Source organism: Myxocyprinus asiaticus, chromosome 49, assembly GCF_019703515.2.
Source record: "Myxocyprinus asiaticus isolate MX2 ecotype Aquarium Trade chromosome 49, UBuf_Myxa_2, whole genome shotgun sequence".
Lineage (NCBI taxonomy): Eukaryota > Metazoa > Chordata > Actinopteri > Cypriniformes > Catostomidae > Myxocyprinus > Myxocyprinus asiaticus.
The window spans coordinates 12299737-12316433 of NC_059392.1; the positions used below are offsets into that span (position 1 = coordinate 12299737).

General features: G+C 38.7%; 1 protein-coding gene across 2 annotated transcripts in view; it reads right to left on the reverse strand.

Moving 5' to 3' along the window:
- Positions 1-16309, reverse strand: part of LOC127437917 (RNA polymerase II elongation factor ELL-like) — a 70019-nt gene extending 53710 nt beyond the window's left edge. Inside the window, exon 1 of one of the 2 annotated variants that reach the window (XM_051693081.1) lies at positions 16096-16309. In XM_051693081.1, the coding sequence (XP_051549041.1) occupies positions 16096-16230 (135 nt within the window). In that variant the 5' untranslated portion in view covers positions 16231-16309. The remainder of the gene's footprint in view (positions 1-16095) is intronic. The other variant, XM_051693082.1, reaches the window with a different exon arrangement.
- Positions 16310-16697: the final 388 nt, after the last annotated feature.

Genomic DNA, 16697 nt, shown 5'->3' on the forward strand with positions numbered 1-16697 from the left:
AAACATACTTGAAATTATGCAACTGAAGTAAATCTGGACCGTTTTTTTAATGCGGTCAGCGCACATTAACGGGGCGCATGACCCGTTCTCAGAGCAGAGCTGTTCTGAACTTCTGTGCATAATACATAATGAGAGCACGAGATGAAAGCACAGAACTGCTTCATACGAAGTTTATTCAGCTTACTTGCTGCCTAATCTTAATGGCTTTTAACAAACAGCGCTGTTAAATGAATGGAACTTTTATGGAAATGGGCTCAGAACAGTTGAAAGACAACTGATTTTCATTCTACCTCCATATACAGCATTTTCCATCTTTCTGATGCAAGCCTTGTGTAATCAAAGCACCGCACATACAAGACAAACCATACTCAAACAACTGCGGCTCTGTATTTCAGCGCGTGCTCGAAAGTGAAACTGACTGGTCAGTGGCGAACTTCAAAAGAGAGCGTGATTGGTCAGTTGAGTAAAAAAAATAGACTTCAGAAAGGCTTTGGTCTGTCATCCGCTGACAGCTTATAATAAATAAAACAAAACGAGTTGAATATATGAGTTCAACTTTATTTTATGGCTGATCATTTCTGTTTGCTAGCTCATTAGTATCGCAGACTATTGTGAGAGGCAGAAGCAGTGATTGCAGTTAAAATACGATTAATTGTGCATCACTATATAATGTGCTTTTTTTTAACTTTTTTTCTGAAATTTTCTGCGGATCCCCTAGCACCCCCTTGCGGCCCCTCTGGGGGTCCGCGGACCTCAGTTCGAAAACCCTTGGACTAGAGCATACATTTGAGCCAGGGCTCGGCATTAAGAAAAGTCATGTGCTTGTCTTCCGGACTAGTAAATTGGTCATTCACTTGTCAGAATAAAAGAGTTACTTGTCCAGTGAGAAAAAAGGACATTTAAGTTACATGCTCAAGTAACATGTCAAAGTTTATGTTGTATATTTTTCTAAAACTATGACCGATGGCCAGCCTAATAGTGTACCTAAGCAATCAACTCTCTGCGACAAATGTAAACTGCACTGGGTAGGGAAGGAGGCTATTGTCATACGGTAATAATTTTATGTTACGTATGGTAGTCAAATAAAGGAAAGCCTCCATCACCACCATTAATAGCAGGGATGCTCATAGTTCTATGGAATGAGCTCTACTTTTTCATCATGTTAATGCAGCAAGATCTACCATGTACAATAAAGGTTATACATTATCACAATACCAAAATGTCAGTAGTCGGTAGTGAAATTTGACGATTCTCAATACCAGCTTCAAAACCACAACAAATAATAACACTAACTAATATGTTAATTATGGAAGAATGGTTTCAAGTTCTTAAGTAATTATTCAAGACTAGTAAACAGTCAGTAATAAAATAACAATAAAAAACAGCAATGAATAGAAATAGATTAAAATTAATTGACCAAAAATATACAAATTGAGGGTCACGTGACACCATGCGAGAAGCAGACGTGTGAGCGACTAGCTCTGTGCACTTTGCTCGAAACAAAATTCTCTAAGTTGGTCAAAAGAGTCGCAGATGTTGAGAAACTAATCGATTATCTGGAGTCGTCAGAAAGGGAATTATCTGCTAATATGCCCGCGTCCAAAACAGACTTGGAAAATATTTTGGAAAAATGAGAAGATCTTGAAAATAGGAATCAAAATGAACACTATACGAATTGTTGGAATTCCTGAGCATGAAGAGGGCAGATATATGGTGAAATTCCTGAACGAGCTTTTCCCGAGTCTGCTCGACTTAACAGGCCATAAACTGGAAATCGAGCGAGCTCACAGAGTCCCGGCTCGCAGATCTGCTGAGGGAGACTGCAAAATATCCACATGCCCACACAAAGGATGTCTTTTATAAAGCATATGGTCAGGATGTATTTTTTTTTTTTTTTTATGCGGCCTCCGAGTGAATTTGACTCTTGATCATCCGAGGAACCGGGATGTCTATTTAGTTTCTTTTTGTACTAGTTCCGCCTAGCGGCTAGAGTTTGTTTTGTGGAATAACACTGCTTCGGGACATTTATGGATGAATCTGTTCGTTCTTTGTATTTATGCCTCCTGTTGGCTGGAGTTTTTGTGGAGTATTTTCGTGGGACATTGGAATGATTACGTCATCTGCTGCACTCATAACAGCTGGTTCACTGAACACTTGAAACACTTGTTTGTCTGTCTGAGGAAAATGAATGGCTTTATATCAGCTGGAATTTGTTTTGTGGAGGAACATACCTTCAAGACAGTTCTGTGAATGAATCTACACATTCTTTGTTTATTCTGCCTGTTGGCTGGGGTCTGTTTTACAAAGTATTTTCTGTTATGTAATTTTGCCTCACAAAATCTGTATAGAAGCACCGGACTTGAGCAATCCGATGGCAAAGTTGTCACGGGGGTTCTCATATGCGTACATGGACCTTCTGAGTTTAGTGGGATGGACGGCGGTTGGCGCTGTCGTACGCGGGGTTAATGTGCACGTTTTTCTTTTTTCTGTTCGTTTTGTTCTGTGGAAAGTTCGGGGTTTGACTGTTGCATTGATGTTGAAATGTGGTCTTTGTAATCCTGTTTTTGACACAATTTATTTTTTCTATTATATCAAATGTCATGTTAATGAGTGGGATATCTTTCTCCACGTGGAATGTGAATGGGTTGGGGCACCCCATAAAAAGAAGGAAGGTTATTTATTTTCTTAAACGTAAGAAATATGATAGTGTTTCTTCAAGACACACATCTTTCCCAACAGGAAGCTGAAAAATTTGGGAAGATATGGGGTGGACATGTTTTTTTTAGTGCTGGCTCAAGTAAGAGCAGGGGGGTCATTATATTGATAAATAAACATCTACAATTCAAATGCCTCAAACAGATTAAAGATCAATCAGGAGGAGTAATTGCTGTATTAGCAGAAATTCAGGGGCAAAGGTTGATTTTGGCTAATATTTATGCACCAAAGCTGATGATCAGGGCTTTCTTATAGATCTTGAAGGGATGTTGCAAGCCGCTGGCACCCCTCATGATATATTATTGGGAGGAGACTTTAATCTTTTGATGGACTCAGTCCTTGATCATAGTGAAGCAAAAGTGTGTAAGCCCCCTAGACCAACGGTGACACTTCACAGGATGTGTAAAAATCTTGGTCTTGCAGATGTTTGGCGACTTTTGAACCCATCTGGTAGAGATTATACATTTTTTTCCATCAGTCCATAAGATTTATTCTAGAATGGATTTTTTTTTTTTTTTATATCCAAGTCTCTCATTTCATCTGTTGTCGTCTGCTCAATTGGAAACATTTTAGTCTCAGATCACGCACTGGTGAGCTTGGTGGTGTTGTCACATACGGAGAAAAAGAAATCATACAGCTAGCGCTTTAACGTATCCCTTTTGCAAAATCCCTCCAATGTCTATATAGAGACCAACTGGTCCTCAGTATCCTGTGTGGGCATGGCTTGGGAGGCACTTAAGGCTGTTCTTAGGGGTCAGATCATACAGTATGCCTTATTCACCAAAAGAATCCAAGGCACGAGAGCTAGTGGAGTTGGAGGGGAATATTAAAAGTGTCGAGGCAGAGCTGAAGCGCCGAATGTCGTCTAATGGTCTCAGAGAATTGACCTGATTGAAATACAGATATAATACTATTTTGTCACGGAAAGTGGAGTTTTGGTTATTCAGGGCAAGACAGTCATATTTTGAGTCAGGGGACAAAGCAGGGAAGCTTTTGGCTAGATATATAAAGCAGAGAGAGTCTTTTTCTACCATTCCTTCAGTGAAATCTGCTGGTGGTGAAATTTTTACCTCGGCCATTGATATTAATGCTTTTAAAGAATTCTATCTTGATCTTTATAGCTCCACGTCTTCGTCTACTGATGATGATATTAGAAATTTTGTGGAACCATTCAAACTCCCTAAATTGACAACTGAGCAAAAAAACTCTTGATTCTGAGATAACCTTGGAGGAACTTGACAAGGTAATTAAGGCCTTACCTACAGGCAAGGCTCCGGGGCCAGATGGCTTTGCTGCTGAATTTTTTAGATCTTATGCTACAGAACTGGCTCCACTTTTGTTAGAAGTTTATACGGAATCATTAAAGAATGGAAAGCTTCCACCAACCATGACGCAAGCCCGGATCAGTCAGATTCTTAAAAAAAGACAAAGATCCAAGTGAGTGTAAGAGTTATTGTCCAATTTCCCTGATACAGCTAGATGTAAAAATGTTGGCAAAAATTTTGGCTAACCGATTATGTAAAGATATGACATCTTGATAGATAGATAGATCAGGTGGGGTTTATTCGGGGTCGTAGCTCTTCTGATAACATTAGACGTTTCATCAATATCATGTGGTCAGTGGCGAACGATCAGTCTCCGGTCGCTGCCATTTCACTTGACGCCGAAAAGGCGTTTGATATGGTAGAATGGGATTATCTTTAAGATTTTGGAAATGTATGGGTTCGGGAGTACGTTTATTGGTTGGATCAAGTTACTTTATAGACACCCGGTAACGGCGGTACAAACAAATGGATTAATTTCAGATTATTTTACTCTGGATGGGGCACCCGGCAAGGTTGCCCTCTTTCCCCATTATTGTTCTGTCTTGCACTGGAACCTTTAGCAGCCGCGATAAGAAAGGAGGATCATTTTCCAGGGGTGGTGGCGGGAGGCGTGGCACATAAGCTTCTGCTTTATGCAGATGAATTTTGTTATTCGTCTCTGACCCCACTAGATCTATGCCTTGCCTTCACAGAATTATTAATTCTTTTTCCAAATTCTCAGAATACAAAGTCAACTGGTCTAAATCCGAAGCTTTGGCTCTGACAGCATACCGTCCAGTAACGGCCTTCCAGCCAGGCACCTTCCAGTGGCCCAAACAGGGCATTAAGTATTTGGGTATTTTATTCCCAACAAATTTGTCTGATTTAGTTAGTTAATTTTGACCCTTTAATAAAAAGGATTGAGCGATGTAGACAGGTGGGCTTCATTACATTTATCGATGATTGGGAATGTTAATGTTATAAAAATGAACTGTATTCCAAAATTTTACTACCTGCTACAGTCTCTCCCGGTAGATGTCCCCCTCTCTTATTTCAAGCAATTTGAGAGCATAGTGAAGTCCTTCATTTGGAGTGGCAAACGCCTCAGATTACATTTTAGTAAGCTACATAGGCCGACTGACAAAGGTGGGCTAGGCCTACCCAAGATTTTGTTTTATTATTATGCGTTCGTTCTCAGACATTTGGCTCATTGGTCGCTTCCACCTGAAAGAGCCCCTCCCTGGTTCTGCATTGAACAAGAAGTTCTTGCTCCATTTTGCCATTGCAAAGCCTTTCTGCCAATCTAACCAGAGAAGTTAAATCACACCCCGTTATTTCACATTTGCACTCAGTATGGACAAAAGTGTCCAGAGTGTTTAATTCAGATATTTATCTAAATGTTGCCTCGAGCCTATGGCTAAACCCCAAACTATGCATCAATAAGTACCCTTTTTGTTGGTCAGAGTGGATTGCGAGGGGGGTTAATACACTCGGTGATCTTTATGAGAAAGGTGTGATGAGATCCTTTGAAAATTTGGTTCAATATTTTGGTATCCCCAGATCTCAGTTTTTTTAGGTATCTTCAGCTACACCACTTGCTCTGTACTATTTTTGGGAAGAGCATACACCCCCCTCAAGCAGCAGATACTCTAGGAGAGGTGATTTCTGCTTTTGGAAAAGGTCATGAGGCATCAGTGTATTACTCCCTGCTAATTCAGAGTCTTGGGGACGGAGTCTCGACCACTCTCAAGAGCTTATGGGAGAAAGATTTAAACTTAGAATTGGAGGAGAGAGAATGGGCTAGGATTTTACAAAACATAAAAACTGCTTCTAGAGATGCAAGGGTGCACCTTATACAATTCAAGATTTTACATTGGTTCTATTGGACCCCCTCTAAATTGTATAGGCGTGGTCTTAAAGATACACCCACCTGCTGGCGATGCCAATCAGCAGATGGAGATATAACTCATGTCTTTTGGGGGTGTGTCGAAATTCAAAAGTTTTGGTTAAAGGTGCAGAGTCTGGTGTGCGATGTGTTAGGCATTCAGGTATTATTCTGCCCCAGACTCTGTATCTTGGGTGATGGGGTGGTCATTGACATTGAAAGTAGACACATAAAGAGTTGGGTCATAACCAGTGTCATGATCGCCAGGCAGATCATTTTGAGGGGCTGGAGCGCCCTCTTTTCAGGAGTGGTGCTCGGAGATAGGAAGGGTGGCGGCCTATGAGGAAATTACATTTAGAGGAACGGGGAGGTATAAAGTGTTCGTGGAGAAATGGGGCAGGTATTTGTCATTTGTGAGATGTGAAATGACACTTTACACTAGATGGCAGCAGGTCTATTAGCTTACATTTTTATACTTACAATCTGACATTTTAATACAAATCCGCTTGTTTCTCCGCTGTTTACGTTCACTTTAGATATCACTCTCTGAGTTTACATGAATAACTCACCAAGACGGGCATTTTGGCGGAATTTTGAAATGTATTTGACCGTTCAGGTTCGGAAAACGTGCATGTTCTGCACACTCAAACGCCTGCCTGTCAATCAAACAGGGCGCAGCTGTTACAAGATAGCTAGCAATATATAAAATTACATGCTCTGGATTCCTTTCAACAGCAGAATAAGAATATGAACTTTCTAATACATGACAGTCCTAGGCTATCACAAATATAGCTAGTTATTTTTTGTTTTTTGTTATTGTCCATCAAAATAAGTCTATCAAAAAAAATTTCAAGACAGAAAAATATAATTACTGTATAAAAATGTAATATTCATAAAGTAGCAATTATACTCGTAATAACAATAGTATAATATTAAATGGTTATTATTATTATTACATTATTATTATTATTATTATTATTATCTGTAAGCAATATCACAAACTAAGGTAATCAGGGGATGCACCGATCCGATACCTGGATTGGTATCGGCTCCGATACTGAAGCTTTTAGACGGATCGGGTATTGGTCCAACAAGCCCGATCCAAATCCGATACTGTGTGTTAGTCATGTACGTTACTGTCAAGCTCCAAAAATGACATAAAAGAACCATAAAAACACCATAAAAGCAGTTCATATGACTTGTGCATTTTATTCAAAGCCACTTGAAGACGTGCGATAGCTCCGTGAATCACAAAAGGCTGTTTAATAAGTAAACATATAGTATGCGCTAGGGTTGACCCCTGATAGTCGACCAAAGGTTAGTCGATGAGAAGAGTCTTGGTCGACCAAGTTTTGATTGGTCGGTTGGTCGCAGAAAAAAACTCCACATAAAATCACGAACACCAGTATTACTGCTGGTTGGACGCTAGGTGGTACTATGGGGTAATTTTTGTTAAGCAGGGTTAGGGTTAAGCATACACAAAGCAAGACACCTTGATTTCAAACTTAGAACTTTATTTTTTATTTATTTTAATTCAAAAATCAAAATGAAACTGGAAAAAAATAAGTGCAATTAAAATGTGTGTTGTTCAACTTTTTGAAAGATGGTTTTACAAAAGTTGTCAACATCTCTCTGGCAAAGAACCTACGTTATCTGGGAAAATACACCATGTGTGTGAATAAATTTGTTTTGTTCCCTCCTTCACGATACTGCAATATCCAATTACATCGGCAACCCCTGGGCTGAGGGATCGGTGAATATTCTTGCTTTAGTGATTTTGCATTGAAAATGTATTTAAAAAAAACAAAATCAAATACATTTCTAAATTCAAACTGCTCTCCAAATGAAAAAGCAGACAAAATAATGAAGTGATAAAAGAATTATATATATATACATACACACACACACACAGATTCTGGCACACTGTAATTTGGAGTTACGAGACCAAAATAGAGCTTTATGGTCACAACCATAAGCGCTATGTTTGGAGAGGGGTCAACAAGGCCTAAAGTGAAAAGAATACCATCCCCACTGTGAAGCATGGTGGTGGCTCACTGATGTTTTGGGGGTGTGTGAGTTCTAGAAGCACGGGGAATCTTGTGAAAATTGATGGTAAGATGAATGCAGCATGTTATCAGAAAATACTGGCAGACAATTTGCTTTCTTCTGCACAAAAGCTGCGCATGGGACACTCTTGGATTTTCCCGCAGGACAATGACCCTAAGCACAAGGTCAAGTTGACACTCCAGTGGTTACAGCAGAAAAAGGTGATGGTTCTGTGGCCATCACAGTCTCCTGACCTTAATATCATCGAGCCACTCTAGGGAGATCTCAGACGTGCGGTTCATGCAAGAAGACCAAAGACTTTGCATGACCTGGAGGCATTTTGCCAAGATGAATGGGCAGCTATACCACCTGGAAGAATTTGGGGCCTCCTAGACAACTATTACAAAAGACTGCACGCTGTCATTGATGCTAAAGGGGGCAATACACAGTATTAAGAACTAAGGGTATGCAGACTTTTGAACAGGGGTCATTTCATTTTTTTCTTTGTTGCCATGTTTTGTTTTATGATTGTGCCATTCTGTTATAACCTACAGTTGAATATGAATCCCATAAGAAATAAAAGAAATGTGTTTTGCCTGCTCACTCATGTTTTTTTTTTTTTTTTAAATGGTACATATATTACCAATTCTCCAAGGGTATGCAAACTTTTGAGCACAACTGTATGTATGTATGTATATGTGTGTGTATATATATATATATATATATATATATATATATATATATATAAATAAATATATTATACACACACACACACACACACACACACACACACACACACACACACACCTTTCCATTTATCGTCAGGCAAGAATCCGTCTTAACATCATGGCAGAAAATTACTTACACAAATGAAGACAAAAAAACAATAATAAATGTAAAAATAATAATTATGATGATGATTATAATCAGTGAAATATAAATCATGGTTCAAGGTGAACGTGTTTTTGTATTATTTTATGTTTTAGTCACAGATGTATAGGCTGCAGAGTTGGTCACAATAAACTGCTCTGAGGAAGTAAAGTGAACTTAACTCAAAACACCTCCTGAGCTGAGATGTCAGAGGTCATTTGCAGCACTCATAGACAATACCGTTCTTGCAAAAAAATTAAATCGGAAGACAGAAACAAAGAGTGAGAACCTTTTAGATGCGCGTGTTCCACGAGACTGCACGCCTCCGTATCAGCGCGTCATACATGCGCATAAACGGCTTTTCTGTCATCTATCCTTAATATAATAAAGTGTGTTTCTTCAAGCGCGTGTCTGTGTGCCATGGGGCAAATTATTTGTAATATTAATTTGATAATAGCCTAATAAATAATAATAATAATAATAATAATAATAATAATTTAATACATGGGAAAACGAGCCAAATATCGTCTTGACATCGTCAAAGGCATCAGCTTTTGGCGATCACTCTGACCATCGTCGATCCCCGAGATCATCGTCTGTCGGCACAACCCTAATGTGCATTTCTCTCTATAAATTAACAAAATGTTCAGACAGTCTCCTTGCTGGTTTTTCCGACACATTCAGAATCATTAACGCTTTTGCCGGTTTCACTGCGGCTCGCTTCGTGCGTGCTCATAAAATCTATATTTTAAAGGCTCATTATTACGGTTTAGTATTTCTCTGTAATGTAAAACAGTGTTAGCAATGTTACTTATAACACTCTTTCTCAGCCCTGGAACTCAAACCATTTTCTGATACCCCCCCTCCAAATATATTCAAGTAATTAAATTAATATCATAAACGTGTGACTAGTTGATTATCCTACTAGTCAACTAGGAAAATCTTTGGTCGGGGGCAGCCCTAAAAATATTGATACCCAAGTACCAGGCTGGTATCGTCCCAAAGCCAACATTTTGGTATCGGAGCAACCCTGCTTGGTAGATGCTAGTAATTTAGACTAGTCGCCACTTGATGTTCCAAAATAGTCTCATGACAACTCGTAATAACTTGTACGAGATGGTGAAATTGTAAGATATGGTAAGACTTGGCTTGTACGAATAAGTTCGACTTTTATTCCCATGGAGACCAACCAATCACAGAATTTTAAATCGTTAAAATACAGGCATCAAATTTTAGCTAACCTTCCATCCAACACCTTATTTTAATATCGGAAACGTCAGTATACAAATTTGGTCACTCCATATTTATGCAATACAAAAAACTGATGCATGTCAATAATACGCTTCCTTCACCTCGTTCCAAACCCAATGATCTCTTTCTTCCATGGTACACAAAAATTATTTTCCTATTAAAATCATGGTTAGGTTTGGGGTTATACTTAGGAAAAATTATAAGAACACTTGAGAATTCTGATATTTCTCTTCATTCCATGGAACACAACGGTGATTTTCTTGTTAAAATCATTGCTAGGTTTAGGTCAGGGGTAAACTTAGGAAAATTGTAATAACATTTTTTTTTATTTTTTTTTGTCTCTCTACTAAGTCATATGCTTTTGTATGAGCCAGTTTGTTCAATTGCGCCATACTGTACTAATTATTATGACTTGTCACTAGACCAGATTGGATGTTGAACATACAATCTGGGTCCTGAAGCAAAACCAGTTGAGGATCACTGATTTGAGAGATTTAGAAATAGTAATTCAATCTTTGGTGAAAACAAAAGACTGGGTGTAAACAAAATGATTTTTGCTTGGTACTAAGACATACTTTTTATTCCCAACAGCTGGATAAGACCGAACCTTTGGACTCAAAGTTACAACAAAACAAGTCACCATAAAGGATTTGCTTATTGACATACAAACAGCAGGGCTTGCCCAGTAAAATGGATGACCTATTTTTTTCCAGTGCAAAGTCATAGTAAATATAGTTTTTCCTCTATCCAGCAACAAGAACAGTGCAGAGGTAAAGCCAGGCTCACAGCCTGAAACAGCAAACAACAGATGACTCAGCGACAGACAGAAACTAGGCTACTTTTTCTTCCAGGAAACTTAGGTGTAGAAGTGATGCAATCTGGCTGACACAGGCTGAAGAGAAAAACCAAAACTGTCCCATCCTTTCAGAATTTTCTCAAGTTGAGCAAAATAATTCAGATTTCAGCGTGTTTGGGTAAGGCAGTGGAGAAGAGCCACAATTCATTAGCATAGGGGATCTCAATTGCTAGTTTCCAGTCCATAAGACTATTGATCACAGCTCCCAATCACTATGAAGGTAGCCCTTTGACTCTGCGTGGCTAATGGACAGACTTTGTCTTCTATTCAGTGATGTTTGTAAGGCAAGCATGACTTTTACTATTGCTCATAGGGTTATGGATATATACAAACCCCTAACCTTAAGATTAAACTTCAGCATGGACAGAATACCTAAGTACTAAGTACTTTGCAGCCTCTGCAGCCACAGAAGCACGTCAAGTCTTAATAATCTCAGAACGAGATGTTGATTACAAATCGCTTTTAATGTGGAGTTCAAACTGGCAAATATAGTCACAGTCTGTCAGCTGATTGATATTGTGGAGGAGAGTTTAATAGATTAAATGCTCACTACAATAAATATGCAACGTATTGGGGGGGGACTCATTCCTTCAGTTAGTCGAACTCTCAGTTAGACTTAGCGAAACAATTAACAATACTTGAACTGGTGATATTTTAATGCATTCTTTGCTTATACTGTGGAAGGCTTTGTTTGGAAAATGTAATAAAACTTTATTGTTATATATTGTTTTCTATTCTTTCCTAAGAAGAAAATAAAAGCATTTTGACAGGAGAAGTATATACAGAGTAAAATTTTAGCACTTTCAAAATCTTTGATTAAATCACGATAAACTGCAAAAAATTATGCAATTAATAGCAAATAAAAAATTGTATCAACCGGCAGCACTAAAATAAATATATAGTCTGCATGTGCTATGCACTTCTTAAGTGAATGTGGGCAGCCGGCCACTCACACTGAAAACACCTCATAAGCATCACACGCGCGCTGTCTGTGCAGCAGATGACAGAACAGAGTGGGCATTCACCTTGAAGTGCGCAGCATACAGACTACATATTTATTTAACTGGCTTGTTAAAGTGGGAAAAGTAACACGTAAAAGATTGCAAATGTCATTTTTAATATGCATCTATCAATATATTTTATTCTTTGTTATTCTATTATATTTAAAAACATATTTTCCTTTGCCAAAATTTGTTCCATAATAATGTGGCATAATAATGGCATAGCCTCATCCATGGATTTCATCTCAGGGTACACACAGAAATCTGATAAAGTAATGAAGTGTACCCTTATTTTAGACTTTTTTTTTTTTTTTTTGTTTGTTTGTTTTTTGGGCAAAACAACCCCAAAGCATTCAACTCTGGTGACTTTTAGAGAACCATTTTTTAATATTATTATTTGCTTGAGTATGTACGGCATTTATGTAACTACTGGCTAAAGCATTTTTAAAAGAGTCTATTTAGACTAGTGTCAGAAATGTACTTTTCTATTAAGCGGCAACCTTTGCCCCCCGGAGTTGTTTTTAAGCAAATTTTTTTTACCATTATGAGAACACTGTTAGGGCATATTTTATAAACATACAAAATATGAAAATATGACGTCATTGTGTCATTTCAAATAGGGGAAGTGACCCAATTAAGCCCACCCAAATCTAAGTTTGACCTGTTTTCATATGTAAATGTTAACAGCCTTCCAATAAAATGAGTATTAAATCAGATATTAATATCTCATTTAAACACTCATGATATGTTTTGTTATAAACTAACAAAAAGTTACTTTAACTGCAAACGTGTGGGCTTATAAGGAACATGTGTACCATTTAAGCTCACATGTGTTCTTAATAAACCCACTATGCTTTTAAAAATGTAAATGCTTCATATTTTACTAAATAAACATCAATTTTGATTATTTTTGTAGATTTAGACCTCAAACATCATAACCAGTCAATTGAATCTTTAATTTCTGAATCTGCCAGTCCTTATAAATTTGTTCTGTCTTTTCATTTTTCTCCCTGCAGTGAAAACAGATTCAGTATGTAGCAATGACAAGGAGTTCAGTTTAACATGAGGTTCAATGGAAAGGTGGCTAGTCTGCAGGTATGACTCAGTTTGCCATCAAAATAAAAGCTTGATTTAAATTGAAGAAAAAAATTACAACAATATCACTAATGTAATATTCACTGTTAGAATAATAATAATGTATTACGCATTAATTATATGATAGTTAAGCAATATCTTACATCTATTATGCTCTGTTGTGCAGCACTTTATTTGAAAAAAGACATTGATTAAACCACTCAAGATGTATGGATTACCTTTATGCTGCCTTTGTCCTTTTTTGCGCATGGAAGTGTTGGGCCCCATTGACTTGCTTTGTGTGTGTGTGTGTGTGTGTGTGTGTATGTGTAATATATATATATATATATATATATATACACACACACACATACACACACACACATACATATACATACATACACTCACACACGCACACATATACATTAACACCATATATTTATCAAAATATCTTTGTGTTCTGCAGAAAAAAGTCATACGAGTGAGTCTTAACGGCGAGTAAATGATGGGAATTCTAATTTTTGGGTGAAGTATTCCCTTAAAACAATATTAGAGGCTAAGCATTCAGGATTTCATATTTATTGCATTTTCAGTGCAATTACATAATGGTACATTTGGTATAGGTTCCAACAATCAATTAGTGCATAGTATCAGTAGGGGTTTATAAAATCCTGTAAGCACTTGAAAAATGCACCCTCAACGTACGTGCACGTGTTACCTGACACTGGTCATGCACCCAGCTACCATTTAAAACATGAGCAGAGACGAAGAGGACAAAAGGAGACAACAAACGTGTCTTTAAATGGTTTTAAACCATTTTCCTCATTGTCGGCATAGGCCAAGTTATCAAGTTCATTGGAAGATTCATGTGTCTGACAAACTGACAATGTGTGGTAACAAAGAAAAAAAATTATTGTAGGCAACTAAAATGCACTTAGCAATTAAATCAAATTCAAATGTGCGAACTAAACTACTACTAAACTAAGATGAGCTTACTTCAAACTTACTGGTACACCGTGTGTGCACCTAAACTAAAAATAATCTCAAGCTCACAACCAAAGCTTCATCGTCCCTCACAGTGTCACATGCAGCCAGTCGACTTCAGTTTCACATATCACATCCAAGGAATATTCCATATTAATCGTTGCATGCAAGCGCAATGCTTAAACCAGTCTCAAATGGGCTGACATTATATGTTTATCCAATTGTTACCACTGGCCACCCGAATGTTAACTGAAAGCTGTAACTTGTATTCCTATAAACCAATACTGACATCATCACAAGGGTGACTCAACTTCCATTCTAGTCTGAATGTGGATAGACTTGTCTTTTGTTGTGCCTTGGATCAAGTTGCATTTGCTTTTGTGATTCCAAACATTTACCGGGTTCCACTAGGGTCCATTTTTGATCTGAAACAGCACAGACAAATCAATGCATGTTATTTTCAAATATCATCTACCTGACCAAACCTGCTGTCTGGAACGGACTGCAATGCTTTAATCAAAATGTGTTAAACAAAACTAAACTAGTTATTGTTTTTTCAGGACTGAAGCTGCCCTTAGAAGATGTGTCAAGTATGTTTACAAATCGCTGATAGATTCCAAAGGCATTAAGGCATGATAAAATCTCACAGATTCACTGGTCTGCTATGTGGTAACCAGCATCTGCTGTTCTCTGTCCGATGTCTTGACTTGAAGACACCTAAATCTACTGAGCACAAATTAGTTTGCAGGACTGGTTTAAAATAGTAACAACTGGTTTGGGCTCATCCATACCAAATCAAATCCTCTTAAGCTAACATTAAGCACTAAAGTATGTGTTTTAACAAATATACTAACAATGTTGTCTCTCCATGACATAGGCATGGTAAAATCCTGACTACCTCGCATAACTTTATCATTTTTAAAAGCAGATAAGCTTGTTGTCTTGTAAAACTAGGCCGGGAGAAACATTTAAAAAAAAAAAAGGGAATTTAGGGGGCCTGGGTAGCTCAGCGAGTATTGACGCGGACTACCACCCCTGGAGTCGCGAGTTTGTATTCAGGGTGTGCTGAGTGACTCCAGCCAGGTCCCCTAAGCAACCAAATTGGCCCGGTTGCTAGGGAGGGTAGAGTCACATGGGGTAACCTCCTCGTGGTCATGATTAGTGGTTCTCGCTCTCAATGGGGCACGTGGTAAGTTGTGTGTGGATTGCGGAGAGTAGCATGAGCCTCCACATGCTGGGAGTCTCCGTGGTGTCATGCACACGAGCCACAAGATGCGCAAACTGACGGTCTCAGAAGCGGAGGCAACGGAGACTTGTCCTCCGCCACCCGGATTGAGGTGAGTAACCGCGCCACCATGAGGACCTACTAAGTAGTGGGAACTGGGCATAACAAATTGGCGAGAAAAAGGGGATTGGGGGGGAATGGTTAATTATGCTCTGAACAGAAATATGGAATAAATTTTTTAGCAAAAAATAAACTAAATGAAATTGAATTGTTTTGTATTTTAGCTCCACAAAGCTTACTTCAAGTTCCAAAACCCTTGGATTTCCATGACTATACCAGTTGTTTATGATCACTGTAATGATTTTTTTTAATGCATTTCATAATGGTTGCACTAGGAAAATGGCTTATAATTTAGATACAAACAACTAGGAAATATATAAGCTATATACTCAAGCATTTCACATGCCTTTTAAGGACTTCACTGACTTTTCAAGTCCTGGAAATCCCAATTTGAAACCCCCCCTTATATTTCCATGTTTTCCATGACCGTGGGAACCCAGTTACTTCCCACAAACTAAACTGCCTCCCACCAAACCAACATTAACAAGCCATCAAACACACATATAACACAAGTGAATCTGTTTTTAACTGTTATGGGCTTTAATTAATGACTTCATCAGTGTTCGGAGCGCTTAATATGGAAGTCAACGAAGCACATGCTGGTACTGATTCACTCCACCAAAGTTCCTGCTCGCTTTGAGGGGAATTTGTTCAGCTGAGTGGGTGATTCGCTGTCAGACAGAGAAATAACTGTCGCCTACTGCACAGTTAGCCTGTTAGCACTGTTTCAACAGCCCTCGCGTTGGGCTCGACGCGCATCTTACCTTGCTGCTCTGGTACTCCTCGAACGCTCGTAGCGCGCTGTCAGTCAGCTTGACGTGATAGACGGAGATGTTGCTGCCATTGCTCACTCTTCCACAGGACAGTCCGTAGCACCGCTCCTCCTTCAATGCCGCCATCTTGCTTGCATTTCCCACCACGCTCACGCGCCTCTGCCGTGAACGCAACAAGCAGCTCGAGCCAGAGAGCACTATGATTATTCATGAGACGTGAATTACGTACAGGCGGGATGGGGCGTGGCTTCGGGGTAATGATAAGAGGCATGACCGATGCGTCATTGGAAAGCGATTCAAGAGGCGTTTCTTTTTATATTGAGTATATATATATAAAGAAAATAAAGTCAATATATGTCACATTATTTGTGATTTCCCATTTCTGAGTGTGTTTTCTGGACACTAGAAAACTCCTTGTAGGGGCAGGTGGGAGGAGCTTGTGGATTGAACGCTACTCGCTCACAGAGCTGCGTCAGAAAAACGTCAATGTCTGAAAATACCCCATGTATAGGGAATACCCCGTAAAGACTCAGTCCAACGAAAGGGATGAAGCTTCATCACGTCATATTTCATTAGAAGGCATACGCAGGGGC